The following is a 15488-nucleotide window of genomic DNA, read 5'->3' as shown; positions in this document are numbered from 1 at the left end:
CTAGGCCTCCTCAGCTTCTCCTTCTTCCTCGTCAAACTCTCCCTCTTCCTCGGCGGTGGCGTCCTGGTACTGCTGGTATTCGGACACCAAGTCGTTCATATTGGACTCGGCCTCAGTGAACTCCATCTCATCCATACCCTCGCCAGTGTACCAGTGAAGGAAAGCCTTGCGACGGAACATGGCTGTGAACTGCTCGGAGATACGTTTGAAAACCTCTTGAATGGCTGTGCTGTTACCAATGAAGGTAGACGACATCTTGAGACCACGTGGCGGGATGTCACAGACGGCGGTTTTAACGTTGTTTGGGATCCATTCGACAAAGTAGCTGCTGTTTTTGTTTTGGACGTTTAGCATCTGTTCATCGACCTCCTTCATGGACATACGACCTCGGAACATGGTAGCCACGGTCAAATATCGTCCGTGACGGGGATCGCAAGCCGTCATCATGTTCTTGGCATCGAACATCTGCTGAGTGAGTTCGGGCACAGTCAGGGCACGGTACTGTTGGCTTCCTCTTGATGTGAGTGGAGCGAATCCGGGCACGAAGAAGTGGAGACGAGGGAAGGGCACCATGTTGACAGCCAATTTACGGAGATCAGCGTTCAACTGTCCGGGGAAACGAAGACATGTTGTTACTCCAGACATGGTGGCGGACACCAGGTGGTTGAGGTCACCGTAGGTGGGTGTGGTCAGCTTCAATGTCCTGAAGCAGATGTCGTAGAGAGCCTCGTTGTCAATACAGTAGGACTCGTCAGTGTTCTCAACCAGCTGATGTACAGACAAGGTGGCATTGTAGGGCTCAACAACTGTGTCCGACACCTAGAAAAGGAAAACGTTAGATTAATAATTTATTAATGTAACATTGACAGTTAAATCAACGATCGATGTAATGGGGTCCTTTTGAACCGGTCAGTTGAACAATATACATAATTATAAAAAACGTCAAAACAATAAAACCACAAATGATATGTTGATCACATTCTATTCGTATGACATGCAACTGAGCAAAATATTTCAAACTTGATTACATTCAGATTCGAGAGTTTGTGACAGTATGTGTTAAAGCCGTTTTAAACAATGTCAGTTTGATGTGAGAGAATAGCCCAAAGTGATTCAGGTTTTTTAGACGTTTACCAAAGATCATAATAAGGGCGAATTTGGGATTCCACACTGCAATCTTTGGACGTAAATCTTCTCACCAATGTCAACGTCTTAGAAGACATGGTCTCACTTACGACCTGCTGGGCCACGGAATGAATATTAGAATCTAAGTATTCTAGTATTGTATTCATACCTTTGGTGATGGAACAACTGAGAAAGTGTTCATGATCCTGTCGGGGTACTCCTCCCTGATCTTGCTGATGAGGAGAGTGCCCATGCCAGATCCGGTGCCACCACCCAGGGAGTGGGTCAGCTGGAAGCCTTGCAGACAGTCACAGCTCTCCGCCTCCTTCCGGACAACATCCAACACGGAGTCTACCAGCTCGGCGCCCTCTGTGTAGTGACCCTTGGCCCAGTTGTTGCCAGCACCACTCTGACCGAAGACAAAGTTGTCTGGACGGAAGATTTGACCGAAGGGACCGGATCGGACAGAGTCCATGGTTCCGGGCTCCAGATCCACGAGCACAGCACGGGGAACATACTTGCCTCCTGGAAAAGAATAATGAAACTAATCTACATTGATGTCATTCGCTTTTTACATTTTGTAAGAATGTGTTTGCTTTTTCTTAAGTCAACTGCTTTTTTTCCCAAACATCACACACACCTGTAGCCTCATTGTAATAGACGTTGATTCTTTCCAGTTGCAGGTCGGAGTCCCCGTGGTAGGTACCGGTAGGGTCAATGCCGTGCTCATCAGAGATCACCTCCCAGAACTGGAATCAATTTAAATCATTGTTTGTTATGTTTCACGAGGCAAGTTACCTTTTTTCGATTACCAAATATGAAAATAGTATTTAAATAGCAGCATTATTGTATGGCGGTTCCGTAAACTCTGTATTTAGTGCTTGAAAACATAACATTGTTTGTAACTGATCCAGTAAATGTTAGCATTAAGTGTTGACAAGGTAAGAACGCCACAAAATCTCCAAATGATAATAATTAAGTATAAATTTACACCCTGCTGGCCTCCATGCCTAGATATGCTCAAAACGCTTACATTTATCAACTACATGTAGTCTGCGTCAAAGAGAACAACAACTGATTTAACTTGGCACTACCTTGCCTCATTTTATGTTGTGACAGGTATAAATAAAAATGTTGGAATTTCCAACAAGCCAGTAAAGCATGAAAATATTACACGTACCCATGTGCTTAAAATATTTACTTAATTTGAAATAATCACAGGATTTGAATACGTATTATATGTATCCGTGTGTTAAATTATGAATATTTATGATTATAATATATATATTATGATTTACCTTAGCACCGATCTGGTTGCCGCACTGGCCAGCTTGCATGTGGACGATCTCACGCATGTTGAATGTTGGAGGAAGGAAGGAAAGAGAAGTCCTTATTACTGTAGCAGACTTGATGTGTTACTGACCAGAACGAGATGGGGACTGCTTTTATACAACTCGTGTTGTATTCTTGTTACTGATTGGCAGGTGGTTGCCTTGGTGTGTGTTACTAACAACATTGTAATCTTAATCCGCTCTGGTCGTCGTTGAATAATCCGATTTTGGGTCATTACTCTGATCATCACATATTGTCATTGTTCAAACACTGTTGACTTTCTCTATAATTAATTAAAGTGTGTAAAATGTCCTAATTGGTGTTTTTGTAGTGCACATTCACTCATTGAGTGTGGTAATTAATTAATGTGTTGTCTGATTTATGACTATTTACGTTTTTAACTGTTTCAACGTGTATTGTACATAAACGCATCATTTTATAATTTACCGCTTTCAGAACAATTAATGTGTTTAACATAAGCTAAGACCTGTTTTCATATTTTACAAACCTGTTATATTTCGTATGTCACTTATGTATTATAAAATATTATGTTACATGTACTGTAAATACAAGTGTATACACAAAGTGAGACTCAATTGAAATACATGTCTCTCTGTCTGTATGTATGAAATGTATGAAGTATGAATGTATGAATGGATGGATGGTAAATTGTTATATTAATTGCATGTCTTTCCCTTCCACTGATTTATCCAGCTTAGTTAGAATAAACGGGACACTGAAATAACTTAATATGTTTCGCGTTTAGATCTAGGCATAATGCATGGTAAATTATGTTATACAGTGTCTGTCTTTCTGTTTGTATGTCTGTTACCACCTCGCCTGTTTCACATTTAGATCTGTGCATAAAGCTTCACAGGGATAAAATAATATCCATGCAAAAGGGATGACTTCAACTTCCCCATAGTCAACTTTCCTTTGATCAGGGTTACAACATGGAAGGCTTTAGTCAAGCTTTAAAAAGGCTTCAGAAAGTTTTATGGTGGAGACATCGAAGACCTTTCAAAATTTGACGCATCAGTGTCAAAAACGTATCTGCCTATTTTGACTTGTACCATATGGTCTCGTGTTTTTATCCCAGGTAAACAATAATAATTATTGACTTGCTTTAGTATGTGTTTGTGGCTGGTGCCACCGATGGATACGCTCACCTTTTCACGAACACCTGGTATCATTAGTATTTGACAGTGAATCACAACACACATCCTTATGATATAGTCGAAATCGCACAATGGACTCTTATGACTAATAAATGTGAAAAGAGTTTTGTTGCTTTGATGTATAGAAAGAAGCCGATGAACACATAATTAACAAATATATGCAAAGGAGGGAACTCTGTCCTGTTTTCAACTTTACAGAAGTAATGAACGATATTCATCCACCCCTGATAAAGTTTAAGGTAGAGACCATTTGATATTTAGGGAGGGGGTGGGATCTTATATTGAGGCAAGATATTTTTAAAGCTACAGTCGGCAAATAGATGCGTTTTTAACAAAAATAAAATTATCAGCCAAAGTACTTTTTTTTCTGTAATAAAACCGCATTGCATCAATGTCATTATGGTGACAGGAATTTTTTGTTTTTCAACTATATGAAGCATAATTTTTTTTTTTCAAGAATTTTAGGGAACAATTTAGTATTTTCGATTAAATCCCAGCGCACGGAGATGACGTGACGCGATACACGGATAACAACAAATAGTTGTGACAGCGGATGAAACTGCACACTGTAGTTACATATTGCACTCAAATTACCTTGTGACTGATACCGGGAGATGGAAAAATAGCGCCCTATTTAATCGGAAATGCAATCTCAATGAAGTCGGAGATGAATTACACTATCTACATGCATGTCAAGCATTTGGAAATGATAGTACAATGTTCTGTTCATAAATATTTACATGTTCAACCAAATGAAAAATTGTTAACTCAAATTTAGGAACACGAAGGACGTTGTCCCAGTGATGGAATGAAATAATAGAATAAATTGTACGTAAGGTAAACACATTATTACTCTATGTTCTGTATGTATTTCGTGTATGTATATTTGTCACCACAGATATGTACATATATTTTGAGTGTACAGTATATTTCAAATTGCATTGATATATTCTGTTGTGCCACCGACTGTGGCCTGAGTGTCATTCAGTTCAGTCGTTTCAGGCCTCTCCAGGCGTTATCCACTCTCATAATTTGTCACCAATGTTTGTGTTAGTTGGGTATCCATGTGTATGATAACTTGCTTGATAAAGGTCCTGGCGTGTCTACTAAAACGTCGTTTTGGAAGGATAACCATAAAACAGTTCTGTTGTCATTAATACTTTTTAATATTTTTAATATTACTTTAAGATATTCTATGGCATCGTTCATATATAGCTGTATCAAGCGCTGCACAGTTAATCTTCACATTCAGCTCTTCTTGTGAAGTAATGGTGTGATCGGAAATATTCAAGTGGACAACAGTTCCACGCGAGATTCATGTGGCCATTGATTTGACAGCTGGCTATTTCGCTATGTTTCGCTGTGTTTTTGCATCATATAAAGCAAATTCAAATTCGAAATCATCACACGCCCAGATCTCATGTGAGGGAAACGGCTTTAGACTGATTCTCCCCTGGCGTTGATATTTTGATTCAGAATAACAACACAGGCACAATGTGAAGAACATTAGCTCAACAGACATCAGAGATCTCAATTAAATATAGTAAAGTTCTTTCATAGTTTTATTTATAGTTTTTTAAATATATTTGCGCTCGTATTGGATTTTAGAATCGGTATGAATTACCACAGTTTGAAACACTAATTTAAACAGTTACATGTATTTGCAGACGTATTGCATTTAAACGTATTCATTACCAGCTACAACTCCGTAAATATATTTTATCTGTGCAATAACCGAATTAAACGAATTATTGATTGTCAAAGATAATAAATAACTTGTTGTATACGTCTGGGGATGCGAAAATGGTATTTGAATCAACAAACATAACATTCCAGAAATTGAATGGCGACATGTACATATCTGTGACAAAACCATGAAAACAACCGGTTGATGTTATGAGAAAAGTATCATTTCGTTGTAGTACGATGCCATGCAAAATTCACTGAGCTTGACTACCTCATCCAGTTCAGTTGGTTCTTACAACAAGCATAGATTATTGGGGACCAATTCTGACCCAACATCCCACAGAAGCTTACATGTCTAGTCTGGAACACAGGTGATACATAACGTACGTGTGTACCCTTGTTTTACAAAGCTAATGAAGAACAGTATTTTAATTGAGTAGTGTATCATGACCAGTCTTTGACGGACAACGTGATCGATTTTTTATGTACATGTAACTATTTAAAAGTCAGACACACATTCATTGATCCTCAGTCATATCCCATATCTTTCGTAGATCTCTGTATCGATATAACGCCATCCGACCAGTGGTATTTGCAATGGATGGACAATTCCTTGGCAGTTTATTTATACTATCAGCAACTGATTAATTAGCCTGGCCCAAAACATATTTATTTACAGGCGGATATAATGAAAGCATGAAGCAACAAGATGAGATGGTAATGTGACTGTTAACCCCCTAGCACCCAATCACGGGCAGCTTGGGGTGTATACCCCTAAGGGAGTTGAAATAAAAATCGAGTGCATTGATCCATTGACCAGGGTATCATCACTATTTGTCAGTGATTCTTAAACACATGCTTATTGTATCGTCGGAATCGTGCAGTCGACTCTGCTTTTGACGGATATTTCTTATCAATACGGAAAGCGTTTCATCGGTTTTATTAATACAAAATGTAGCGCCATGAATATTCGCTTGAGAGGAATGGTGCATTATATATGGACTCGGTAGTTGTATTAGTTGTGGTGGTGGAGCTGATGGTAGTGTTTGGGGTCGTGGTGATAGGAGTTGTAGTAGTTGTAGTAGTATCAGTGTTATTTGTATTACCCCATCCGCATACTGCATGCGAGACCAGTGAAGATCCGGGTTAGAATAGGTCTTCAGCAACCATGCTTGCCGCAAGAGGCGACTAACGGGATCGGGTGGTCATACTCGCTTACTTGGTTGGTGCATATCCCAATTGGTAGATTGATGCTCATGATATCAATCACTGGATTGTCTGGTCCAGACTCGATTCTTTACAGACCGCCGTCATATAGCTGGAATAAGCTGAGTATGACGTTAAACAATAAACAAATAAACTGCTTATAACCAGACGTTGGTTATCACAGTCAACCGTATCGGGATTGTTTCGACCTTCCTCACGTGATTGGCTATCCTTCATACTGCGTTGAAATGTAAAGAACCATGATTGTTTCGGAAGAGTAAGGTACTTCTGGAAAGTGTCTAACAAAAAACATTTAAAAGAACATTTCTTTAAAGATTTATTTCCGTTTGTTTATTTGAGGACCAGTATTCTAAGCCTCCTCAGCTTCTCCTTCTTCCTCGTCAAACTCTCCCTCTTCCTCGGCGGTGGCGTCCTGGTACTGCTGGTATTCGGACACCAAGTCGTTCATGTTGGACTCGGCCTCAGTGAACTCCATCTCATCCATACCCTCGCCAGTGTACCAGTGAAGGAAAGCCTTGCGACGGAACATGGCTGTGAATTGCTCGGAGATACGTTTGAAGATCTCTTGGATGGCTGTGCTGTTACCAATGAAAGTGGCCGACATCTTGAGACCACGTGGTGGGATGTCGCAGACGGCAGTTTTAACGTTGTTTGGGATCCATTCGACAAAGTAGCTGCTGTTTTTGTTTTGGATGTTGAGCATCTGTTCATCAACCTCCTTCATCGACATACGACCTCGGAACATTGTAGCCACGGTCAAATATCGTCCGTGACGGGGATCACAGGCAGCCATCATGTTCTTGGCATCGAACATCTGCTGAGTGAGTTCGGGCACAGTCAGGGCACGGTACTGCTGGCTTCCTCTGGATGTGAGTGGAGCGAATCCGGGCATGAAGAAGTGGAGACGAGGGAAGGGCACCATGTTGACAGCCAATTTACGGAGATCAGCATTCAACTGTCCGGGGAATCGAAGACATGTTGTTACTCCTGACATGGTGGCGGACACTAGATGGTTGAGGTCACCGTAGGTGGGTGTGGTCAGTTTCAGTGTCCTGAAGCAGATGTCGTAGAGAGCCTCGTTGTCAATACAGTAGGACTCGTCAGTGTTCTCAACCAGCTGATGTACAGACAAGGTAGCGTTGTATGGCTCAACAACTGTGTCCGACACCTGGAAACGGCGAATATCAGATTATTGATTGAATCACTTTAACAGGGGCATTTCGATACATTTCCAACATCATAGTATATGAATTGTAGAAATTAATATTCTAAAAGGATCAAACAATAACCAATAAAGATGAAATAGTATACAATATGTTTATGGGTTCATTATTCCACTGTTTCTACGTGCCTTTGGTGATGGAACAACGGAGAAGGTGTTCATGATCCTGTCGGGGTACTCCTCCCTGATCTTGCTGATGAGGAGGGTGCCCAAGCCAGACCCGGTGCCACCACCCAGGGAATGGGTCAGCTGGAAGCCCTGCAGACAGTCACAGCTCTCCGCCTCCTTCCGGACAACATCCAACACGGAATCTACGAGTTCGGCACCCTCTGTGTAGTGACCCTTGGCCCAATTATTGCCCGCACCACTCTGACCGAAGATAAAGTTGTCTGGACGAAAGATTTGACCAAAGGGACCGGATCGGACCGAGTCCATGGTTCCGGGCTCCAGATCCACGAGAACAGCACGAGGGACATACTTGCCTCCTGGAAAGAATGCGTAACTTCAGTTATATTGATTTTATTGATGTACATTGATGGTATATGGAGAATAATCTGCAATGAGTTGATTTTAAATATTATATTAATTTCAGAATATTTCTGTATCTTTATTGGTGACCAGTCGACTATGTCTGTCACTTGAATTCCAAGTTTCTTTATACATACCTGTAGCCTCGTTGTAGTAAACGTTGATTCTCTCCAGTTGTAAGTCAGAGTCACCGTGGTAGGTGCCGGTGGGGTCAATGCCGTGCTCATCAGAGATCACCTCCCAGAACTAAAATTAAAGAATTCAGTTTATGTCATGCATGCCACCAAATAACGTTGCAGAGAACACCAAAGTAAGACAAATGACTCAAGTGGGTGGTCTTCTATTTTGTATTAGATATTGGTCCTTGCCCCATTCCAAAAAGCGATCTAAGTGCAAAGTTGAACACACGAAACGATAACATTTCAGTCGTGTCGCTAATAACAGGGAATGTATCAGTGGTCGACCTCTATATGTAATGAATACAATATTAATGTCACAATGCCAAACTTCACCTTTTTTAAACACGAGAAAAACTTCAATCCTTCAAAGCCAGCGACATGAACCCAATTAATCATGATTTTCAACCAATCACATAGCATTACTGTTAATTGCAATATTGCTTATTATCCGTTGATTGGATTTTGAACAATTCAGTTATACGTAATACCATGCAGAAATTACAGGTATATAACCTTCAACAAATCAAACAGAGTAATGTTTTTTTTCTGCGTCGATATCACCTGTGCATGTTTGTTTACGAAATCATAATATATCAATATATATATAAAATAATGGGAAAACAAATTATCACCGAATTTTAACAACACATGTATATTTGTTCTTACGATATGTTGTTGTTCTTTACCTCAAAGTGTACAAGAATTTGTACTTTACCAAGAAAGTGTAATCCCAAATGTAACTTATATTACGTTCTGTACAAAGTCAAAGAATATGAATGCTAATTTACCTTAGCACCGATCTGGTTGCCGCACTGGCCAGCTTGCATATGTACGATCTCACGCATGTTGAATGTTGGAGGAAGGAAGGTGAGAGGAAATCCTTATTGCACTTGAGTTGTTGCTGACCAAAACAAGAAGGCAGCTGTTTATATATCATCGCCAGGATCTAGTCCTCTTGCTGATTGGCTGACGGTTGCGTTGCAGGTAACTACCAACAAATGTAATCTTAATCCCTTGTAATCGTCGTTGTATAACCAACAGATTAGCGACCTTGCCAGGTGTCCGTTTCTTCCGAATCTCTACATTTATTATTATAGTAGCCTAATATGAGTTAGATCCTTTCAAGATCTGTCTGCATGTGCCCAGTGGCAAAAAGATGTGATCAGGCGAGTAAAGGGTATCGATTGTTGTCATGAACTTGAATTTAGAAACTGGCAGAACACTAACAATAATTTATAAAACACATCTCAACATTTACACCACGACAAAGCATTCTCTGGTTGAAATATTTGAAAAACACCAGAACTCTCTGTAACCTGTATTTATACTGTGTGACGCACGTGCACTCTGTTTTCGGGTACTGTTGCTCCTTTGCGAGATGATCTCTACACTACATGGTACGCGTCTCTTAAAAGTTTCGTGGAGTACCAATCGAGTTTCTTTTCAATCGGTTACAATTTTAAAAGGATGCTGACAGGGACTATAGGATATATAGTGCCATGAATAAGGATTCATATGTTTATCAGATTTTTAGTGTTTCTAGTCAAAGGTTTATTCAATTGTTTTAACATAAACATCGTTTTAGGTGAACTGATGTAACACAAAGTTATATATAAATCTGAAAATATTTAATAGTTCATTTTACACCGTACTGCCATAGCCATGTGTCGCTATGACCTTTTACACGTCATCAAATAATACAGTTCTTGGTCGGGGGCGACACATGTTTTCCGACATTTTCCGACTTTAAAATCATCCACATTAGTGTAAAAATTAAAAAGATATAGTTCTGCTAATTCGAAGTGTAATTTAACTGAAATGTTGGTTCAATAAAATGAATATTTAACAACTAACTGTTCATTTGTGAAAACAAATGGTGCGTTTTAACAACAGAATGATATCACACGTCCGTAATACAAGTAGGAGAATGTACGTGTTACTATCCATTCCTTATAATATCGGACCTCGGGTCCATCATTTGTAATGTATGGAGAGTCATTCGGACATTCCCCTCTTTAGCGTGAGTGAGTGAGTATGGTTTTACGCCGCTTTTAGCAATGTTCCAGCAATATCACGGCGGGGGACACCATAAATGGGCTTCACACATTGTACCCATGTCGGGAATCGAACCCGGGTCTTCGGCGTGTCGAGCGAACGCTTTAAGCACTAGGCAACCCGACCCCCCTCCCCTCTTATAGAAGCTGTTATACGCATAATGTTTCATACTTTCACGAGTGAACCCGCCTAAATACAACCGTCAGCAAATATGACAGGTGTATTAGGACGGCCATATAGTATATGGTAAACCATGGTAAGCTACCGGTTGATGGTATGAGCAAAGTTCAACAGGCAGGGTTAGATGACACGTTATCAGCTTGGTCACACATTGCGACAACCAGACCACCCTGTTCTTCTATCAGCCGCCATCGTAAGGGGACACTCTTGGAGATGACATTTCTGTAATGTCCTCATGTGATGAAATGTTCACACATAAGAATGATTTTTCCCCATAATGTAAGGACCTCTGTTTCCCTATTTGAACCATTACGTCATACATGTAAATGATTAAGTTTTACGATTGTGCGCTTGTGTTTCCTGTTTTTGGAATAGAGTTAAGTGACAAATCATGGAACGGAGCCCAAATCGTTTTATCACGTACATTTGGTAAACACCATTTGCAATGAGAATATCATAGTAATCAGTGGTTTTCACTGTAAGTAATGATGGCCAAATTCCTAGCAGTGTTAGTGAAATAATAGCATTGTCTCTCGAACGTGGGCTAACATCCCTAAATTCAGTGTTTGCAAAAAAAAAAATTCTGTTTAGTTCAACGATGGAATTGTTATAGCTACGCGGTTGTTGCTGGGTGCGGCGTTTTGCAACAAAGAAACATTTTGGTTTTTTAATGCAAATTGTGTGAGTGTCGGGTTCTACCTGTGGGGCAGGACATGCTTACCCTTTTCGCGAACGCCGGGTATCATCACTGATTTTCACTCATCCATTCATATGATTTTCTTCACTATTTTGCTTTTTATATCAATGGAATCGGAGACTGAGACTGATTATTCTCTGGCGTTGACAGGTTATATTTCTACTCAGACTAGTTAAGTCATCTGGTTTCAAATGCTGATAAATATAGGAGACAGTCGGGACCCAAAACAAGGTACTATGTTTTTGGGGTATCAAATATCTATTTAACGAGATTCGAGTGTACTCTTTCAGTCTGATAAGTACATTGACTTGGTTGGTGCATGCAATCGTATACCAATTGCATAGATCTATGATGATTATGTCAATCAGAGGATTGTCTGATGGATTGACTCGATTATTTTCAGACCGTCATTTGATTGGAATATTGCTGAGTGCAGCGTTAATCAGTACGCAAATAGATGAAACTCAATTCATCTCAGAAAATGCTGGAAATCGATGCTGGTCCTGCAAAAGTAAATATATGTGTAAAGGGTGTTCTTACAATTTTGAAATGAATACACAAAGTGGAATACATTAACTAGAACCTTTATATTAACATGTTTTTTATCATTTTTAAAATCTATCAAATGCATTTCACTTTCAACGATTCATATTTGCATAAGATGCATGTTTGCACATACGGATCTCACTAAATACAACATGGAAATGTAACAATATTTTCTATTTCAGATTATGACAAAACACGCCAGTAATGACTCTAGTTTAAGGGACAATAAAACATCATTAAATTGCCCCTGTTATACCCACAGCGTGTGTCCATCCTAATGTGTATTCTGTAATTCTATTTTATTCTGGATGGATGTTTAGGCAGTGTTTTATTTGACAGGATTTTTTTTTATGTCACATGTCAATCGGGTTACGACATATAGCTCTTGTATAATCTAACGACACCCACCCCACATTTGGTCCACAAAAATGTTTGATTCATGTTAATTACTTTTTTCCAAGATCCCAACAGCCAACAGTTGATCTTTTCCTTGCCTCCACCAAATATGTTTTCTCCGCCTCTAATCAAGGCTCACTTTGCGCATCTCCAATCAAGTTCCTTTTCCCTGCCTCCACTCAACTCGTGCTTTCTTGCTTTACTCAACCCCTGTTTCCCAGCGTCTATTAAACCCTGTTTCTCATCCTCCACTCAACTAGTTTCCCAGCCTCCATTAAACCCTGTTTCTCATCCTCCACTCAACCAGTTTCCCAACCTCCATTAAACCCAGTTTCTCAACCTCCACTCAACCAGTTTCCCAACCTCCATTAAACCCTGTTTCTCAACCTCCACTCAACCAGTTTCCCAACCTCCATTAAACCCTGTTTCTCATCCTCCACTCAACCAGTTTCCCAACCTCCATTAAGCCCTGTTTCTCAACCTCCACTCAACCAGTTTCCAAACCTCCATTAAACCCTGTTTCTCAACGACCACTCAACCAGTTTCACAACCTCTAATAAACCCTGTTTCTCATCCTCCACTCAACCAGTTTCCCAACCTCCATTAAACCCTGTTTCTCAACCACCACTCAACCAGCTTCCCAACTTCAACTCAACCCAGTCTACCAGTCTTCACGCACGCTGTTCCCTTGCCTCAACTCAACCCGTTTCCTTGCCTCCACTAAATTCTGTTTCCCGGCCTCGACTTAATCCTGTTACCCAACCTCCACTCAACCCAGTCTACCAGTCTTCACCTATGCTGTTTCCTTGCCTCAACTCAACCCGTTTCCTTGCCTCCACTAAATTCTGTCTCCCGGCCTCGACTAAATACTGTTACCCAGCCTCCACTCCTCAACCTCTGTTTCCCTATCCTCATTCAGGTTCTATTCCGCGGCCTGCTCTGCCTCCTCATAACCCTACTCCTCATCCACCACTTCATCCACTCTCCTCCCCCCCTCCCCCCACCCCCCCTCCCCCCATCCCCCCCGCGCGCCTCCCTTGCCCCTTTTATACTGTTCATGTCTATCCCATCCCCTCTTTCCATGTCTCCCTCAAAACCTACTATTGCTATCCCCTCTACCAGGCTCCTCAATACTTCTGTATGCCTAGCATGTATCTTGAATAGTATGCTCCCAGCTACAATACAATTGGAATTGAAACTGGCCCATTACCGAAGAGACAGTAGCATCTATAACACAGGAAAACGTACATACACGAGTAGAAATATTATCACCGACGTGATAAGACGAGTGAGTGAGTTCTGTTATACGCCGCATTCAGCAATATTCGTTGAATACCATGGCAGCGGACACAGGAAATTCCCTTCACACATTCCGTATCCAAATGGGGCACCAAACCCGGACCATCGGCTTGACCCATCCTCGCCCAGATCAGGTCAAAATTCTTTCAAGCCTTTTTGACAATACCTCCTTTTATGCACATGCCCGGGCAAAGCATTAATTTACAGTCATATTTAGGAGATACTGTGTTTTCAAAGCAGAACTGGGTTTGCTGTAGATATAACCTCGATAAATTGAATTTCAAACCGAACGCGTAGCTTGTTATCTCCATTCTGCGACACGTGAAGATCTGAGGTAGAATAGGTCTTCAGCAACCCATGCTTGCCGTAAAAGACAACTTTGCTTGTCGTAATATAAGAGGCGACTAACGGCATCGGGTGGTCAGGCTCCCTGACTTGGTGGAGGCATGTCATCGATCCCATTTGCGTAGATCGATGCTCATGATATTAATCACTGGATTGTCTGGTTCAGACTCGATTATTTACAGACCGCCGTCATATAGCTGGAATATTGCTGAGTGCGGCGTTAAACAACAAACCAACCAACCATTCTGCCATGACATATTTTACTGCGAACATTCAGGTGTTCAGGGAAGATATTGACTGAAGCGGCATTGATTGAGTCCAGTGTTTCGAGTCGGTTGCGTGTCTGAATAACGGAAATGCCGATAATAACCTTTAAACAACGTATGGAGCTTTCTTTGCCGACATTATTTGCATATGGCACTATACTTTACTCTGATTTCCTGCTCATTTCTGATAGGCACATAAAGCGTGAAGCAGGCATTGTGAGATTGCTTCCAAGCCGCACGTCACGAGTATGGCGTCACACCGCTCACTGGGACGTCATAATCTGATATTGAAAAGCGTAAAATTACAAGCTCTCTGGTCTCCCTAAAGCTTGAAATACACTTTCTTAGTCGATTGTTATCGTGTTTTCGACCAAATCTATTGCCACATATTCTTTGCTTATTTATTAACCGCAAATCCTCATTTTATAGTTTATAAATGTAAATATAGTTATTTCAAAGTGCCAACCATCAGTGACTGAGAAAGAAGTACTTTTCTTTGTGTTTAACTTTTCGCGGTGACCGGTCAGCCGACTGTTTTCATCAGATATGGTTATTATTATTATTATACCTCTGACTGACCAATCAGTGTCGACTTATTCTCACAGTCATGGTGGAATTTACGTTAAACGTCGATGCATGATTGAGTAACTCATGAAAAAGTGCTGCTGCAAACAAGTTGCGTTTTTTACATTCACCCGGGAATAAATCCTTGCAGTTGTAACTTCCAAATTAAGTGTTCCTAAGAGCACTTCATGGAATCCAGTACTTCCATACAGAAGTTGACCTTCGTATTCTTATTACAGCGGGCGGTAATGTAGCTTAGTGTTTAAGCGTTCGCTCGTCACGCCGAAGGCCAGGGTTCGATTCCTGCCTGTGGTAAAGTCCATTGCTAAAAGCGGCGTAAAACAATGTTCATTCACTCACTCACTCTTATTGCAGCATCCGTAAACAGGGTAAAGAAACATAAACAAGGTATAGAAACACTTGATAATTAATGAGAAGGTATTATTAATTGGTTACAATATCGGCTACGCTGCGCGTTTTCGAAAGTGAAGTACGTAGTTACTCGTACATTTAAAGGAATCTTTATCTCTACTTTCATTTTTCCATTCCTGCATTGTATCCTCAACGCAGCTGTGTATACACTATCTGTATTGTAAAACAGAAATAAATATATTGATCGGGTTCAGATTTATTTCTGAATATACAAATAAAAGCATTGCAGAG

At 40.6% G+C, this 15488-nt stretch overlaps 2 protein-coding genes across 2 annotated transcripts; both read right to left on the bottom strand.

Moving 5' to 3' along the window:
• On the bottom strand, positions 1-2480 carry LOC139458915 (tubulin beta chain-like). Its single transcript, XM_071240351.1, has 4 exons — positions 2424-2480; positions 1766-1874; positions 1295-1650; positions 1-819 (listed from the first exon to the last, which is right to left on the bottom strand). Exons 1-4 carry the CDS (start codon positions 2478-2480, stop codon positions 1-3), a joined length of 1341 nt encoding a protein of 446 aa, XP_071096452.1.
• A 4417-nt stretch (positions 2481-6897) lies between these two features.
• Positions 6898-9322, bottom strand: LOC139458914 (tubulin beta chain-like). The gene is made up of 4 exons (XM_071240350.1): positions 9266-9322; positions 8436-8544; positions 7900-8255; positions 6898-7716 (listed from the first exon to the last, which is right to left on the bottom strand). Exons 1-4 carry the CDS (start codon positions 9320-9322, stop codon positions 6898-6900), a joined length of 1341 nt encoding a protein of 446 aa, XP_071096451.1.
• Positions 9323-15488: the final 6166 nt, after the last annotated feature.

Source organism: Haliotis cracherodii, unplaced genomic scaffold (assembly GCF_022045235.1).
Source record: "Haliotis cracherodii isolate W230 unplaced genomic scaffold, xgHalCrac1.p SCAF_13, whole genome shotgun sequence".
Taxonomy (NCBI): Eukaryota; Metazoa; Mollusca; class Gastropoda; order Lepetellida; family Haliotidae; genus Haliotis; species Haliotis cracherodii.
Note: the sequence above shows the minus strand (reverse complement) of the source record. Positions and strands in the feature narration are given on the sequence as shown.

Excerpts from the sequence above, each read along its gene's own strand:
- LOC139458914 (XM_071240350.1), bottom strand. The coding sequence starts at position 9,322 with ATGCGTGAGATCGTACATATGCAAGCTGGCCAGTGCGGCAACCAGATC. Across the intron at positions 8,256-8,435 it reads TTACTACAACGAGGCTACAG|GAGGCAAGTATGTCCCTCGT; the intron begins GTATGTATAAAG and ends CATTCTTTCCAG. Across the intron at positions 7,717-7,899 it reads CCGTTGTTCCATCACCAAAG|GTGTCGGACACAGTTGTTGA; the intron begins GCACGTAGAAAC and ends CGCCGTTTCCAG.
- LOC139458915 (XM_071240351.1), bottom strand. The coding sequence starts at position 2,480 with ATGCGTGAGATCGTCCACATGCAAGCTGGCCAGTGCGGCAACCAGATC. Across the intron at positions 1,875-2,423 it reads GCAACCAGATCGGTGCTAAG|TTCTGGGAGGTGATCTCTGA; the intron begins GTAAATCATAAT and ends AATTGATTCCAG. Across the intron at positions 1,651-1,765 it reads CTATTACAATGAGGCTACAG|GAGGCAAGTATGTTCCCCGT; the intron begins GTGTGTGTGATG and ends ATTCTTTTCCAG.